The sequence below is a fragment of the Drosophila albomicans genome, chromosome 2R (assembly GCF_009650485.2).
Source record: "Drosophila albomicans strain 15112-1751.03 chromosome 2R, ASM965048v2, whole genome shotgun sequence".
In the NCBI taxonomy this organism is placed as follows: domain Eukaryota; kingdom Metazoa; phylum Arthropoda; class Insecta; order Diptera; family Drosophilidae; genus Drosophila; species Drosophila albomicans.
This window is the reverse complement of record NC_047631.2, coordinates 433,885-449,241: the sequence shown is the minus strand read 5'-3', so window position 1 is coordinate 449,241 and position 15,357 is coordinate 433,885. Positions and strand designations below refer to the sequence as shown.

The 15,357-nt window shown below is 39.7% G+C and overlaps 1 protein-coding gene across 4 annotated transcripts in view; it reads right to left on the bottom strand.

Annotated features, from left to right (window-relative positions):
- LOC117573212 (hemicentin-1) overlaps window positions 1–15,357 on the bottom strand; it is a 100,657-nt gene that overhangs the window by 65,044 nt on the left and 20,256 nt on the right. For all 4 annotated transcript variants that reach the window (XM_052006623.1, XM_052006621.1, XM_052006622.1 and 1 more), the window contains one exon: window positions 425–633. In XM_052006623.1, the coding sequence (XP_051862583.1) occupies window positions 425–633 (209 nt within the window). The remainder of the gene's footprint in view (window positions 1–424; window positions 634–15,357) is intronic.

Below are 15,357 nucleotides of genomic sequence, written 5' to 3'. Positions count from 1 at the left end.
CTACCCCCAAGGTGTGCGATTTTATAATAATAATCCGAAGTACAAATATAGATACATCCTCGTATATTGAAAATTAAAACGTGTGTATTTTTAATTCAACGGGAAAAGGAACAACATTTGTTAATTTTGCGCCTTCACGTAGTAGATCCGATAACTTACAGCTCGCATATATTTTTGTGATTTTTTACACTGAACGATTTTGGTTTTTAGTGTTCTCATAATTAATAGTTCATAGTGGTTGTGTTTATAAATTTGTTAGACCAACTTCAATAATACTATATAAACGGCAACAAATTTGTATTTTTATTTTTATTGTTAGTATGCGTTGACTACATAGGTCTACTGCTATAGGTTTATAGGTCAATAATAAAATATTACAGCAATGCCGTCAATATTAATAGTAATTTACACATTCGTCACTTACTTATGACATCTAGCCTTATTCGTCTATTATAAGTTTGTGCCTTCAAAAAATCCACTCTACATCTATACACGCCAGAATCACTTGCTTGTATTTTGTCCACGGACAGCTTTCCAGGTTCGTTTTCAAAAATAAAGAATGCTCTGTTCGCGAAGACTGCTTCATCAGACCACCGCTTCGGCGCCTTCGATATACCAGCGCGCATATCCACACTGAAAGGGAATAAATAATTTTTATATTACGTTAATAAGATTAAGTTATTAAGTTTATAAGATGAAATTTAAAAAAAAATGTTGATTCCCACCCTTTTAACCGATTTCATTCCGGTGATTCCAATCATGTATATTTAAGTAATAAACATATGTATATTTCCCGCAACTTCAACCAAATTAATGTTATCCGATTCATTATACAAGTATTTTTAACTTGATTTTTCATTAGGCGATAACTCACTATGACGGACGGCAAGACAAACTTGCTCGTTTTCTAAATTGAAACAAACTTGTGAAACTTTAAGCGTTTTGAAAACTTGGGGTAGAAGGGTATTATAACTTTGTGCCGGCAGGAAATTTATGTAACAGGCAGGAAGAGACATTTCCGACCCTATAAAGTATATATATTCCTTGATCAGCGTCAACAGCCGAGAAGATATAGCCATGTCCGTTTGTCCGTCTGTCTGTACGAACACCTAGATCTCAGAGACTATAAGAGATAGAGATATAATTTGTTGATGGCGTATACGCCATCCATATGTCCATATATTACGTAATCACTTAGGGGGTGGGAGGGGGTCAAGGAAATGATTATGTTTGATTACATGGGGAGGGAGGGGTCTTGGGCAATGATTACGTAATCCTTTTATAAAAATTTTGGTGTTAAAAGTATTTATTCAAAAATTGGTTTAGCGCCGATTACTCCGTCGATAAGTAACGAATGCAATAATTCATAAAAATGTAGCTGTAAGCTTCGATTGGAAATCAAAGAAACCCCTTTACCGTGTGGCTGGACGGCGAAAGGGAGAATGCCTAGTAATTCAGTCATACGAAGGGTGTAAAGACCTCGAATGGCTTGACGAGGACTATGTAGACGATGAAGACGAAGATGATACCTGCGGATATAAACAGATTTTGACAAGCCAACTTCCAATAATAAAAAATATTAAAGATTGGCTGGAATCTCCTTTTGAAAATGCAGATTAAAAGAACAAATTTTCATATTTTTCTTTTTTGTGATTACGTAATCATTGCTAGGAGGGGGAGGGACAGGGTGTTCATCAAATGATTACTTATGATTACCAGGGGGGGAGGGGGTCAAAAATCGCAGAAAACGTGATTACGTAATATATGGACAGCCCCCAATGCAGATGTGATCGCGTAATCCAGTTGACAGTGTGGTCGCGATCCACATATCGAATTGCTATCGATAGCGACAATGTTGGTATATTGTGCGTGTGACCTTGTGTCACGCGCAGTCACACTGATCTAGCTTTCCCTTGTGCTGGTCACCCTGGCCTGGCCACATTTAGTGATTTTTTTTCAACTCCATATGCAAAACTTCTGCCAAGCGCATGGCAAGTGCATCTTTTCAAAGTGAAAAATAAAGTGAATTCAAAAAGTGAATTATTTCTCAAAGGAAAGTGTTTTACTCATCTTGCGACGCCACCCCCACAAAACACTAATCCTTCTAATCGAATTGTTCACCCTCGACCCTAGCAATAGCGATTGGCACGAACACTTTTTATATACCTTTTTTTAATTGTCGTGTTGACGCCATTATATATATATATATATATATATATATATATATATATATATGTCGCAGAATGGTAAATTAGCCGACTGTATATGTGTGGCATAGAATGGTAAGTTTGACCATTGTGCCTGCATGTACATTTTTGAGTGGGACACAATGTCGCTAACGGTTCTTTTAATGCGCAGCGACTCTGCTGCTGAGTAAGGTCTGTTCGTAGGGGTGTAGAAAAAAGATGGCATTATGATTGATCAAAATTATGAAACAGCTTAGAATGTGCGCGGCGAGTTTAGTGAATGTTGCGACACCGAGACGAACAGAACTTGCTGCGAAATAGAACTTGAACATGGAAACTAATGAGCCTTCTCCGACATCAGAAGTTGGATCTGCTTTGCCTACTGATCCACATTTGCTAGCATTAGAACTGCAAAATCGCAACATGATGGAAATAATTAAAAACATGCAGACTCTAAAGGCGCCGCAACCCGATTGTAAAGCGTCACATATACCCTACAAAAATGTAACCCTGACGTTGCTGGACTGGAGCCCTCATCTTGGTGTAGCACGGTGGACCTCATATTTGCTGATAACATTCTCCAAGGTAGCAATCTGCTGATAGCACTAAGTAAGGCATTAGAAGGCACCGGATCACAGTGGCTTTCACAAATATGTTTTGCCGGCATCACTTCGACGCAGTTCAGGGAACTGTTTCTTCAGCGTTTTGTTGGAATTGAAACTTCTGCAGACATGGTTCTAAATGTATTGAATGGTCGACCGAAACCAGAAGAAGGCTTTTCTGAATACGGCAGCGGGATTGTCACGATGCTTATGTCTAAATGGAAAGCCAAGGAGTTAGAAGAAATAGCTGTGTCTGTAATTTTGGCTTACATGGCTCAATAAAAACACGCAATGATCTACAACAACAGTTGCAGGCACACTCCTTCATGAAACGCAGCATAGAAGACGGTGCGACTGGCTCGGATCGGAAGAAGTTCAAATCTCCGACCCTGGTAAAATGTAATTACTGTGGAAACGCTGGGCATAAATATGCCGAATGTCGGGCACGTTTGCAGAAGAGCCAGAGTAAAGGCAAAACCTACAACAGCACAAATACGACAGGTGTGAAAAATCGATCTGGTGTCAAATGCTTTAAATGTGACGAAATTGGGCACTTTGCAATCGCATGTCCTAAAGGCCGATCAGGTGAAAACGAACGAATTTCTGAGAAGCGTGTGGATATCTGCGCAGTAGCCCGACCCGATGGAACAATAAAGGCATCCGGTGAGTCTGTTCCATTTTGTTTTGATTCTGGTGCAGAATGCTCGCTGGTCAAGGAAGTGTCGCCCATAAATTTTAAGGAAAAAGAGTTAATAATGTTGTAAAACTCAATGGTATAAGTAACGATGCAATTTATAGCACTCAACAAGTTTTATGTAATATAAATATTGAACAATACTGTTTTGAGATTTTGTTACATGTAATTTTAGAAAAGTATTTGAAATACGCTGTGTTAGTTGTCGAGAGATTCTTAACTAAGGCTTTGGATAAATTTCAAATTTATAAATCGTGGTGACTTGATAGAGATTTAGTTGATTCCGATAAAATTGTCTTAACAAATATCCTAAAATGCTACTCTGATTGGCTTATTAGCGGAATACCAAAAAGTTGAGTCTCGACAGGGCTTTTGGACATTAAGACAGTGCCCACAAAAGACAGTGCAATAACGTCCCTATAGGCTTGGCGAGGAAGAAAAAAAACCTGGTGCGTTGTATTCGACCAAGTTGCTAGGTTAGGTTAGGTTGAGGTCCGTAGCTGTACCGGTACAGCGTATCTTCGTCTCAGAAGTCGCACAGTATGGATGCATTTTTTGTAAAAGCCAGCAGCATCCTAGGAGGTAGCCGTGAAACGTCACGAAGATCGTTGTGGCACGGCGAATTGAGGTATTTCAGCCGGAGTCGGAATAACGCTGGCCATCTACAGAGAAGATACTCAAGTGTTTCCTTAACCCCGGGCTCGTTGCATTTCCTGCACTGATCACTGATCGTGATACCCAGCTTTACAGCATGGACAGCTGACAGACAGTGACCAGTTAAAATGCCTAGCATTAGCCTGGAGTCTTTCCTTGAAAGCTTCATGACGAATTTGGTTAAGATTTAGTTAGTAGAGGCACACATCAACCTTGCAGTTTAGCACGAGTTGGCATTGCGCCAGCTCGCGTCCCACTGAAGTCTAGAGCGCACCTCAATTTCCCTGCCTAGAGTTCGCACGATCGCAGATGCGTTCAGCGACTCTATTGCTCTTCTGCTGTCCAGGACAACTTTGGACTTGACCACATCAGAGTGCATTGATCTTATTGCAGCCTGGCTGTCAACAAAGATTTTAATAGAGTTGTGATTACGCTGTAAACTCCGAGCCACTTCTGCAGCCTTACCAATGGCAAAAACTTTCGCCTGGAAGATGCTGCAATGGTCTGGAAGTTTTAAGGAGTGTTTGGAGACTGGGTCTGGCCGCTCCGACACCATCATCCATCTTCGACCCGTCGGTGAAGAGGTTGAGGGCTTCGGGAATGCATAACTCTTCCCGCCAGCAGTCCGGTTCCATGAATATCGTTTTTATATGATCAGTACTGGTAAGGGGGATAGTATAGTCCAAGTCTCTACTAGTCTCCCTACCAATGGCGCTGTGACCATAGCCTAGTAGACCCAGATTGCCTGTTGCGGCAATTCTAAGGGACGATTTTGCGGCTATGGATTGCGTGTATAGGTTCAACGGTTCGACACCAGCTATTACCTCGAAGGCGTCGACTTGATAGCGCCTGTGATACACAGTAGCGCTTGACGCTGTGTCCTTTCCATGATGGATAGGTACGTCCTTTTTACCGTAGCCTGTCACCACACTAGAATGCCATAGGTAAGGATAGGGCGAACAACAGAGATATATAACCACCGCATTAGCTTAGGAGAGAGGCCCCAATTGCAACTAAGCATCCGGTGGCCTTCTTCACCCTTTCTAACACGTTGAGCTTCCATGACAGTTTGCTGTCCGGTACCACACCTAGGTATTTTACTGCCTGGCTCGGCTTTAGCATAGTGTAACCTATTTTTGGGGGGGACCACGCAGGTACCTTATACCTCTTCGTGAAGAGGATAAGGTCTGTTTTGTCCGCGATAATGCTGAGCCCGGCTGATTCGGCCCATGCTTTAACTTCCCGTAAAGTAAGTTCCATTACAGAACTAATGGTGGTTGGGCATTTCCCAGTTAGCAAAATACTTATGTCGTCGGCATAGGCAATTAGCTTGGGGGCCCGTCTAATGAATATTTGAAGTAGGCTATTTACGACCAAATTCCAAAAGAAGAGGCGAGAGAATCCCACCCTAGGGAGTGCCATCTCGCACTTCCTTTGTAATGGCCGCATCACCCCACGTAGCCACCACCCGCCTGTCGCAAAGAAGGCGGTTGACCCACCTGCGTTATTGAAGGCGCCTGAAATATCTAGAAATGCACCCAAGGCATATTCTTTATAATGGACTGCTTTCTCGGTGAAGGCTACTAGGGCATGGAGAGCCGTCTCAATGGACTTGCCCTTTGTATACGCATGCTGATTTGGGGACAACAGATGCATTGAGTTGCTTTTGATGTGCAAATCAAGTAGCTTTTCCAATGTTTTTAGCAGGAAAGAGGTTAGGCTGATAGGCCGGCAGTCATTTGGAACCACATGACTGCTTTTGCCTGCCTTGGGCAGGAAAATGACTTTCGAGGTCCTCCAAAGAGTGGGGATATGACCCCATACGAGGCGCGCCGAATAGATTCCCGATAGCCACGGAACAATCGTGGGCTTGCTGGCTTGCAGCATTGCTGGCGAAAATCCATCGAGACCGGGCGACCTGACCTTCGCAAAGGAGTCGATAGCCCAAATTATTTTATTGTCTGATGTTAGTAAAAAAGAAAAATGGCATCTTTGGCATCTTTGTGTGGACTATAGGATGTTAAATGATAATACTATTGCTGAAAGGCATCCTTTGCCTCTTATCGCAGACCAGATTGCCCGACTTCGCGGTGCAAAATATTTCTCGTGCTTAGATATGACTAGTGGTTTCTACCAAATTCCCGTACACGAAAATTCAATTAAACGAACCGCATTTGGCATGGCTTAAAAAATGCACCTTCTGTTTTTCAGAGGACCATAATAAGAGCATTGGGAACACTGGCACACTCATGCGCTGTCGTCTATAATGATGTCGTGTTGGTTATATCCGAAACTAAAGAAGCTTTAGAACGGTTGCGTATCGTATTAGAAATATTGAGTACCCAATTGTGTTTTGGTAGCAGACAACATACCAGTTGTCTTCCAGTCACGTCATGTGTAGACACAAGATGAGAATAGACTTTTCCCCGTTGTTTTGCCGTATACGCGGAACTGATTATCTACAACACTTGTCAAGTATCAAGTCAACCAAAGGAAAATTTAAATTTCCCTCAGCTGCGCTAGGGGAATTTGTACTTGACGTGTCTACCAGAAAGTCTGGTGTCCAGGTCATGCAGAAAATCTGTGCATAGATTCTATTGCGTAGTTCGGAATATGCAAAATAAAAATACACTAAAAAATATATGCAGTAAATAAAATGTTTATTGTACTTCAAATTAAATTTATTAAAACTATGAGTACTTAAATTTATAAATTATCTAAACAGTTTTACTTATAACAAAATATTCTAATAGCTAAAAAAATAATTTATTTCGCCGTTTTCTATTTTCTTCGCCCTGGACAATGCCTTGTAGTTTCTATTTTTATCATCCAACATAGCTCTTTCGTGGTCCTCAAAACTGTACATATAAATACAAATACAAATATATTTCTTAATTTAAATCAGATTGAAATAGTAGTTTAAAAATATTAACAACTTACCTCTTATTGTTTTATAAAAGACGCGCAGGAAAAAATCAACTTTCTTGTACAGCACTCACAAAACAAATGACGCATGATACACAAAATTGCACATGTTCGAGAAAAAATCCCAAACTAGGACCAGACTTTTAGCAAGAACTGGTCGTGTTTAAGTAAATTTGCAAAGTTTTTTGAGAAAAGTAGGCATTAGGGAAATTACGCGTTGCGGTATGAGGGCGCGTACACCAGACTCATTGCCGGACGCTGTCTGCAAGACGAGTCATCTAGTGATCTACTGGACAGTCTGCCAGTCACGGGCATGGCATGACACGAAACACAATTGGGTAAGGCGGGATTTTCATTTAACTTAACTAAGTGCTCTTTTCTTAAAACTCGTTTAGAGTACCTAGGTTTTGAGATAAGTAACGGAGAAATTAGTCCAAACGCACGTTAAGTGAGAGCATTGCTAGATTTACCGCCTCCACAATCTATATCGCAATTACGACAATTCATAGGATTGACTTCGTATTTTAGACAGTTCGTTCCAAAATTCTCGGAAACGCTTAAGCCAATTGTATCAACTCACGGCAAGGAAAAATGTTGATTTCATTTGGCAATTTGAGCAAATAAGCAACTATGAATTATAAAGTATTGACGCACTAATATTCGATAATAGAAATATGCATTGGCTCATAAAATATCACAAACCCCATGTGGTAGAGTATTATAGTAAATGCACATCCCCTGCTGAGTCAAAATATCATTCGTACGAGTACACTTCCGCCATTACTTGCGGGGACGCAAATTTGTCGGATATACAAATTGTAACTCCTTAAAGGCTAGCCGCACAAAGCTAGACCACTAATCATACAATACATAGATGCTTCAGCCCATACAAATTTTTGTATCATCAAAAACAGTATTATTGCAACCCCAGTCGGGCCGGGCCACAGTGGATCCAATCTAAAATCTAGCAGAATAAAAGTATATTTTTTAAATATAAATATTGCGTTTAGTTTTGATTTTATTTAATTGGTAACACTCTGAAAAGCTCAAAAAGCTGTGAGAATGAGCTTTTCAGCGCATCTATGATCGGCTGCGAGCTTTGAAACTTAACTTATTTGCGGCACGTGTCTACACAAAGATTTGAGGTTATTTGTGATTCGTTTTAAATTATCAAAATAAGTGATATATTTGAGTATATTGATATAAATAACTTTTGTTTCCCTTAAAATAAGATATGTACTAAATACAAATTGTATGCTCGTGGCCCGTCTTTTCATGTGTAGCTTAAAAATGTGTTATTTGTAAGTTGACTTAGCAAGAATTGTTTTTAAGCGTTTTACTGTCTTCATTGGACTGTAATTAACGTTATTCAATCGTATTGAAGCTAATTTTAGTATTTATGTAAAGTGTGAGTTCTTGTGATGTGCAAATGTCCAAAATGATAACCAACTACGTCCAACACTTAAGCTTATTGCACTTTTTAGGTGAAATGTCAGTCCCGAAGCGCGTTGTGTTTTGCAGGTGGCTTGGCGAAAATGTCGCATCAAGGAAATTGTTGGTGCTAAATGAATATGTATTTGGCACAATTTTGAAGAACATAAACATATCTGACAACGATATTAAAGAAATTAATAAAAAAATTAGCTAATTTTATAAGCAGGCTTGCAGTGAAATGGAAGGATTGCCATTACAACACTAAGTTTTTTGAGAAAAAAATCAGAAATGGCTTGATATGCCTCTCATTTTATATCATTTCACGTCAACATCAGATATTGGTAGGCCTAAAAAGGATTTTGGTGATTTGTGCCCTAAGGCCCAGATCAAACAAGTGTCTACTCTTATGAAACAAGCAACTTGTGAACAATTGATGCGAACGGCTTCAAAAATTGTTGCCACACTTAATACATATGAGAGTGCTGGACAACAAATAAAGAAGTCATTGGACACACCAGTGAAATTACCTGTTCCCTTCTCACCTGATGAAGCGCTTGCACTGTATGTAGATGTTGGGCACACAAAACATACATACCAGCTAACGCGAATAAGTGCCAAGAAGAGGAATGCAGATATATACCAACTACCATAGGCTGCAAAAAGCAAAGATTATGTGTTACCCAGACGGACTAAAAGTAACCGATTATTCTGCTGAAATAACTCTACAGAATTTAGAAGATCATAAGGTAAATGCGCACTCGCAGGTTGTTTAAAATCATGTTGCAGGGGAAAATAAGAACAGAAGTTTGACTGCAATTTACAAATGGGGCTGCGATGGAAGCAGTGGCCACGCGACCTATCGCCAAGATGGTTTTCAAGATGGTGAAACAAGTATGGTCGATCAGCATTTATTTACTTTTGCCTTGTACCATTACAAGTTCAGCTTGGTTCGACAATATTGTGGAAGAACACGCGACCTTCATCAACCCGCTATTGTCGTCCCATAAAACTCATTTGTCAGAAAGAGACAAGTGAATTAATAATTTTGGAGACTGACAATGTTAAATGCCAAATAACGTCGATCAAGCCTACACTGACAAGCTCATATACCATACTGCATGAATTTCATCTGACGGTGGTGGATAGTAAAACATTTGCTGTTCTGGCAGAAGCATCCACACAGACATGTGGAATTTGTAGAGCAGTACAAAAAGACATGAACAATTTGGATTTGGTGAAGCGTTACCCGGTTGACTCAGATCTATTAAAATATGGCTTATCTAGTCTTCATGCGTGGATTAGATTCTTTGAATGTGCTTTACATTTATCATACAGACTTTCCATTAAAAAATGGCAAGTTCGCGGCACAGATAAGCCAGAGGTGGAAGCTAGAAAATTAAAAATACAGTCCGAACTAAGGAAAGAAATGGGCATTTTAGTGGACATTCCAATCGCTGGTAGTGGCAACACCAACAATGGTAATACTACAGCTAGACGATTTTTCAGTCAACCTAATTTGGTATAATTTTAGTGTCATTCTACATGCATTAACTTGTGGCTATGAAATCAATATCGATGCATTTAGTTCATATGCCATGAAATCAGCTAAAATGTTTGTCGAATTGTATCCATGGTTTTATATGCCATCATCTGTCCATAAGATTTTAATTCATGGTGCAGACATCATAAAGCATGTGGGTCTTCGTATTGGCATGATGTCTGAAGAAGCCCTGGAAGCCAGGAATAAGGATTTCCGGAATATACGGGAGAATCATTCTCGAAAGAATAATAGATCTAATACAATGGAAGATGTTATGCACGCATTACTCGTGTCTTCCGATCCACTAATAACATCATTGTCTAAAATGTCAACAAATTCGGTGAGATCTATTAAATTTGATAAAGTTGTTGCTGGTCTTCTAATAAATTTCCCACATTTAAATAATGATATTGAATCTTCAGATTCCGAATAATAGTAGCGAATAATATGTAGAAAAGAAACTCATTAGTTAAAATGTAAATTAAAAAATAAACACTTAAAAATTTAAAAAATAAATGTGAACATTGATATTGTTGAATATGGTTTTTTAACATTTGTATGGGAGCTATGAGAAATACCTAACCTAAATACGTTGAAATTTGGAGAATATACGTAAAATGAATTAGAAACTGTAAATACAAACTTTCATTAAAATATCTATTAATTTACTAAAGTTATTAATTTAACTCTGCTAGCAGAGCTCTTGGACCCACTGGGCGTGCGCTGCGATTCGAACATTTTCGCAATTTTCGCTAGATTTTGTAAATTATGTAATAATACAATTTATACAATACAATACAATTACATAAAAATATTAAAACCATAATTACAATAAAATATTAATTATATTTGTAACACTATGTTTTTAATATTTATATTTAATTTTTTTCCAGTTTTAATTTTAATTTAATAGAAAATTTTCTAGCGAAAATTAAAATTAAAACTAAATTACAAAAATGTATTTATCTTTTAAAAAAAGATTGAACTTTTAATAATAATAATTGTATTATTTTTATTTTCTGGAATGTTAATGTTATCTGAATAATGTAAAAAAAAAAAAATTTAAAGTTCAAACTTTTTTAAATTTTAAATATTGCTTGCAAAAAGAATTTCGACTTTATTTTATTATTTAAAATTACAAAACTGTAAGTCATCAAAAATTAATGCGACTAGATTTTACTGCCGTCACTAAACTTGAAAGGGAATGAAAAAATTTAAGTCGCATTAAAAAAAACAAAATATGCATATATTCTCGATCGGGAGTTGAACCCGGACCCACAACATGTTGAGCTTGCAAACCACCAGCAGAGCCAATGCGGTCCTTGTGCAAGTGTCATTTACCTGCAAACATATAGAACGCGAGCAATTGTTGTTGTCTTCATCTTCAAGACTTTCGTCGCGGCAAAACAAAATTGGCGTGCGCTAGCTGCTTGTTTGCGAGGCAACCGCACGTTGCAAAACTTCACATGCATACACATACTGATATAGGCGAGCATGTAGATACATACACGCATACATAGAAAGGAAAGCGGAGCGCAACGAAATACACCCGTGCTCATCGCTCCGCATTTGATCTGCGACTGAACTCAACGCTGCGCGCTGCGTTAAAACTTCGAATTTTTGAATGAGCCGAAGAGGCTCGGTGTTCGAATCGCAGCGCACGGCCCGACTGGGGTTGCAATAATACTGTTTTTAATGATAAAAATTTGTATGGGCTGAAGCATCTATGTATTGTATGGTTAGTGGCTAGACTTAACGCCGAGGGTTCATAGGAGGTGGGCCGACATAGAATATAGGAAGGGTGATCGTATGGCGCATGTAGATTGTTTTTCTCGGAATCCAGTGTCTGATAAAAATAAAGATCAGAATAAAATAAAAAAAAAAAACGCATTAATTTGACCGAGGTAAGTGACAACTGGTTGATTTCTGAACAACAACGGGATCCTGAGGTAGCAGATATATTAGCTAAGTTCAAAAATAACGAAATGCCAGAACATTTATTAATTAAGGAAATAAGTTTAATATAGAAAGATACAACGAAATTGTAAGTCTAAATTAAATCCCTAGGGCATTTACATGGGCAGTGATTAATCATGTTCACGAATCTAACATATTATGCATGTGGGTTGGGAGAAAACATTGGATAAAGTCTATGGATTTTATTGGTTTCAAAATATATTAAAGTACGTTCGTAGATTCGTTGAAAATTACATTACTTGCAAATTAGCTAAGCCACCAGTTGGAAAAATTCAATCTGAATTACATTCATTTCTAAGGTAGACATCCCGTGGCACACAGTGCATATAGACATAACAGGAAAGATGTGTGGAAAGAATGACCTGAAGGAATACGTAATTGTCTTGGTAGATACTTTCACGAAATTTGTTTTATTACATCACACCTTAAATATTGATACTGAATGCTCAATCAAAGATATCAAAGCTGTCGTGTGTTTGTTTGGTGTGCCTACGAGGATTATAGCGGATCAGGGTCGTAATTTTTAAGGCTGAGGATTCCGTGAATTTTGTTCCTCTCAAAAGATTGAGTTACACTTAATTGCTACAGGCGCGAGTAGGGTAAACGGCCAGGTAGAGCGTATAATGAACACACTTAAGAGTATGTTGACAGCATTCGAAACCAGTCAGAGATCGTGGCAAGATGCTCTAACCGAAATACAATTGGCAATGAATTGCACCACACGAAGTTCAGTCCATTAGAGATACTAATTGGTAGAGAATCTAGACCTCTCTGCTTGTTACCAATAGGTGAAGAAGAGGATAATTTAATTGATAGAGAGTCTATAAGAAAACAAGCCAAGGAAAACATGGATGCTAATGCTCGTTATGATAAACTTAGATATGATAAGAATAAAGCAAAAATAATAAAATATAATGTAGGAGACCATGTGTTATTAAAAAACGAAGGGCGTCACCAAACTAAGCTTGATCCGAAATTTAAAGGTCCGTTCGGAATAATCGAACAACTAGTTGCACATGAGTTTGAGTTTGAGGACATTGCCCAATAGAGAATTAAGTATAGAAATTGATGAAGAATTAGATGACTCAAGAGGAGATGAAATAGAGATAAAGAAGGCACAGCAGTTGCCTTGGAATCCCAAGAGGGGATATAGAGACCGCACAATAACAGATGGAATTGTTATGGCGGGGGTCAATTAACTGCACCATAGTAGAAGGACTTGCTGTAGCGGGGGTCAGTGGTGATCGCACCATGACAGAAGGATTTGTTATGGCGGGGATCGGTAAGAGTAACTACTCATCACAATGGAATTACAGAAAAGAAGAATTGTTAAGTTTGATTTAAATGAAAATGTTATGAAAAAGTTTATGTGATGGTATTGTGAAACCAATTTTATTGTTTTGTATAAAAGTTTAAACTTTATATATGTAAATAAAAGTTAATGAAGTAAATGGTTAATAAAATTTGAAGATAACTGAGAAAATCTTGTCATATGTATGTATGAACATACGACACATATACATCCACATACGACACACATACATACACGACACTTACACACATATACACTCCGTATATATTCCATATACACTCCGTATTTATTCCTTATACACTCCGTATATATTCAATATACACTCCGTATATAGTTGTGTCAGCTTTGTTCACTATCCTGTGATAGCCGAAGTTCCTTTCCATTTTTTGTGCTTGCTCTCGGCTGCCGAAGCGTAGTATGTCCAAAAGCCAAAAGAGTGAAAAGGTCTCTAAACTTTCCTTAAAGCTTCCGACCACAGCTCGTCGCCTGTCGTCCGCTTCGCCCGCTCCTTCGGGATCCAAATCCGCCACTCCTGCCGCTCAACTCCGAGTCAAAGTTGATCGTCCGTCGCCGTCTGCTTCTTCTGCAACTACACGATCCGTCCAGGCTAAACTTAGAAACACCCGTGCGATGGCTCTCAGCAACTTCGTCGCCGTCTCTGACAGACTGGTGCACTTTGAGAGTCGGGTCAGAGGACCTGCAACCGAAGACGACAATGTACACACGTACGAGATCCGTCGTGACCGCCTGCAAGCCCTCTGGGACAGTGTAGAGACCGCTTATGCCACGTGCGCTGATGCACTGCATCGAGACGGCGACAACGAAGGCATACAGGCCATGGAAGCGAAATATGACCATCTCAATTCAAAAACCGCAGATGAGGCCAATGAGATCGTAGCCAAATTTCCGCTGACGAACGATGGTTTCGCGTCGGCTTGGAGTGCTCTCTGCGAGCGATTCGAAAACAAGCGCTTGTTAATAACGAGCCAGTTAAAAATTCTCTTCAACCTGTCCACGGTTTCGCAAGAGTCTGGAGCAGCGATTAAGGAGCTGCATGGCACAATTCAGCGGTGCTTGACCGCTCTTGACCACTCAGACATTTCAGTCTCTAGTCCTTTCGCCGACTGCATCCTGGTCTTTCTTTGCTCATCCAAGCTCCCCAAACTTACACTCTCACTATGGAAGCAATCATTGGTGGACAAGTCCAAGATTCCCGCATGGCAGGACATGAGCACATTCCTCAACGAGCGTTATCGTACGCTCGAGGCTAATGAGGACGTGAAGCAAAACAACTCGCAGAACTCTACCGCTGGACCATCCCGTCCACAGCAGAGTTCAAAGCGAATTAACTCTTTCAAGGCCCGAGTCACTCAGAGAGGCAAATCGTGTGACTTGTGCTCAAAAGAGAATCACCCTGTCCGGGTTTGTCCAAGCTTCCTTGAAATGTCGGTCAATGATCGGATGAGCTACATCAAACAGAAAAGTCTCTGTTTAAACTGTTTCGCAAGAGGTCACCAACTCCGAAAGTGTACGAGTGCGCACAATTGCTTGACATGCAAGGGGCGGCACCACACTCTTCTCCATCGGGGCGACAGTGCCCACAATGGTGCCTCTTCCTCTTCCACTTCAGCCACACTTTCCAACATACAGTCCACTCTGAATCAATCGGCAACAAATGTGCAAAATTACTTTGCCATTAACGCTCAGAACATCCTTCTCGGCACGGCGGTTGTCAATGTATGCCATCTAGGTACTACCTACACCGCACGAGCACTAATCGACTCGGGGTCCGAAGCGACTTTAATTTCTGAGCGTTTATTCCAGCCCATAAAGTTGCCATTCCAATCCGTGCAAGCCCAAGTATCTGGGCTGAATCATGCAATTGCGCCCCAACCGCAGAAGTTATGCAACTTCAGCATTGGTTGTCCAACGAAGCCGAGGCTCCATATCGAGACCTCAGCGTTCGTTATTCCACAACTGGCAGACAAGCTGCCATCATTCCGTGTGCCGAAAGGCTTCCTAAAGGATCTACC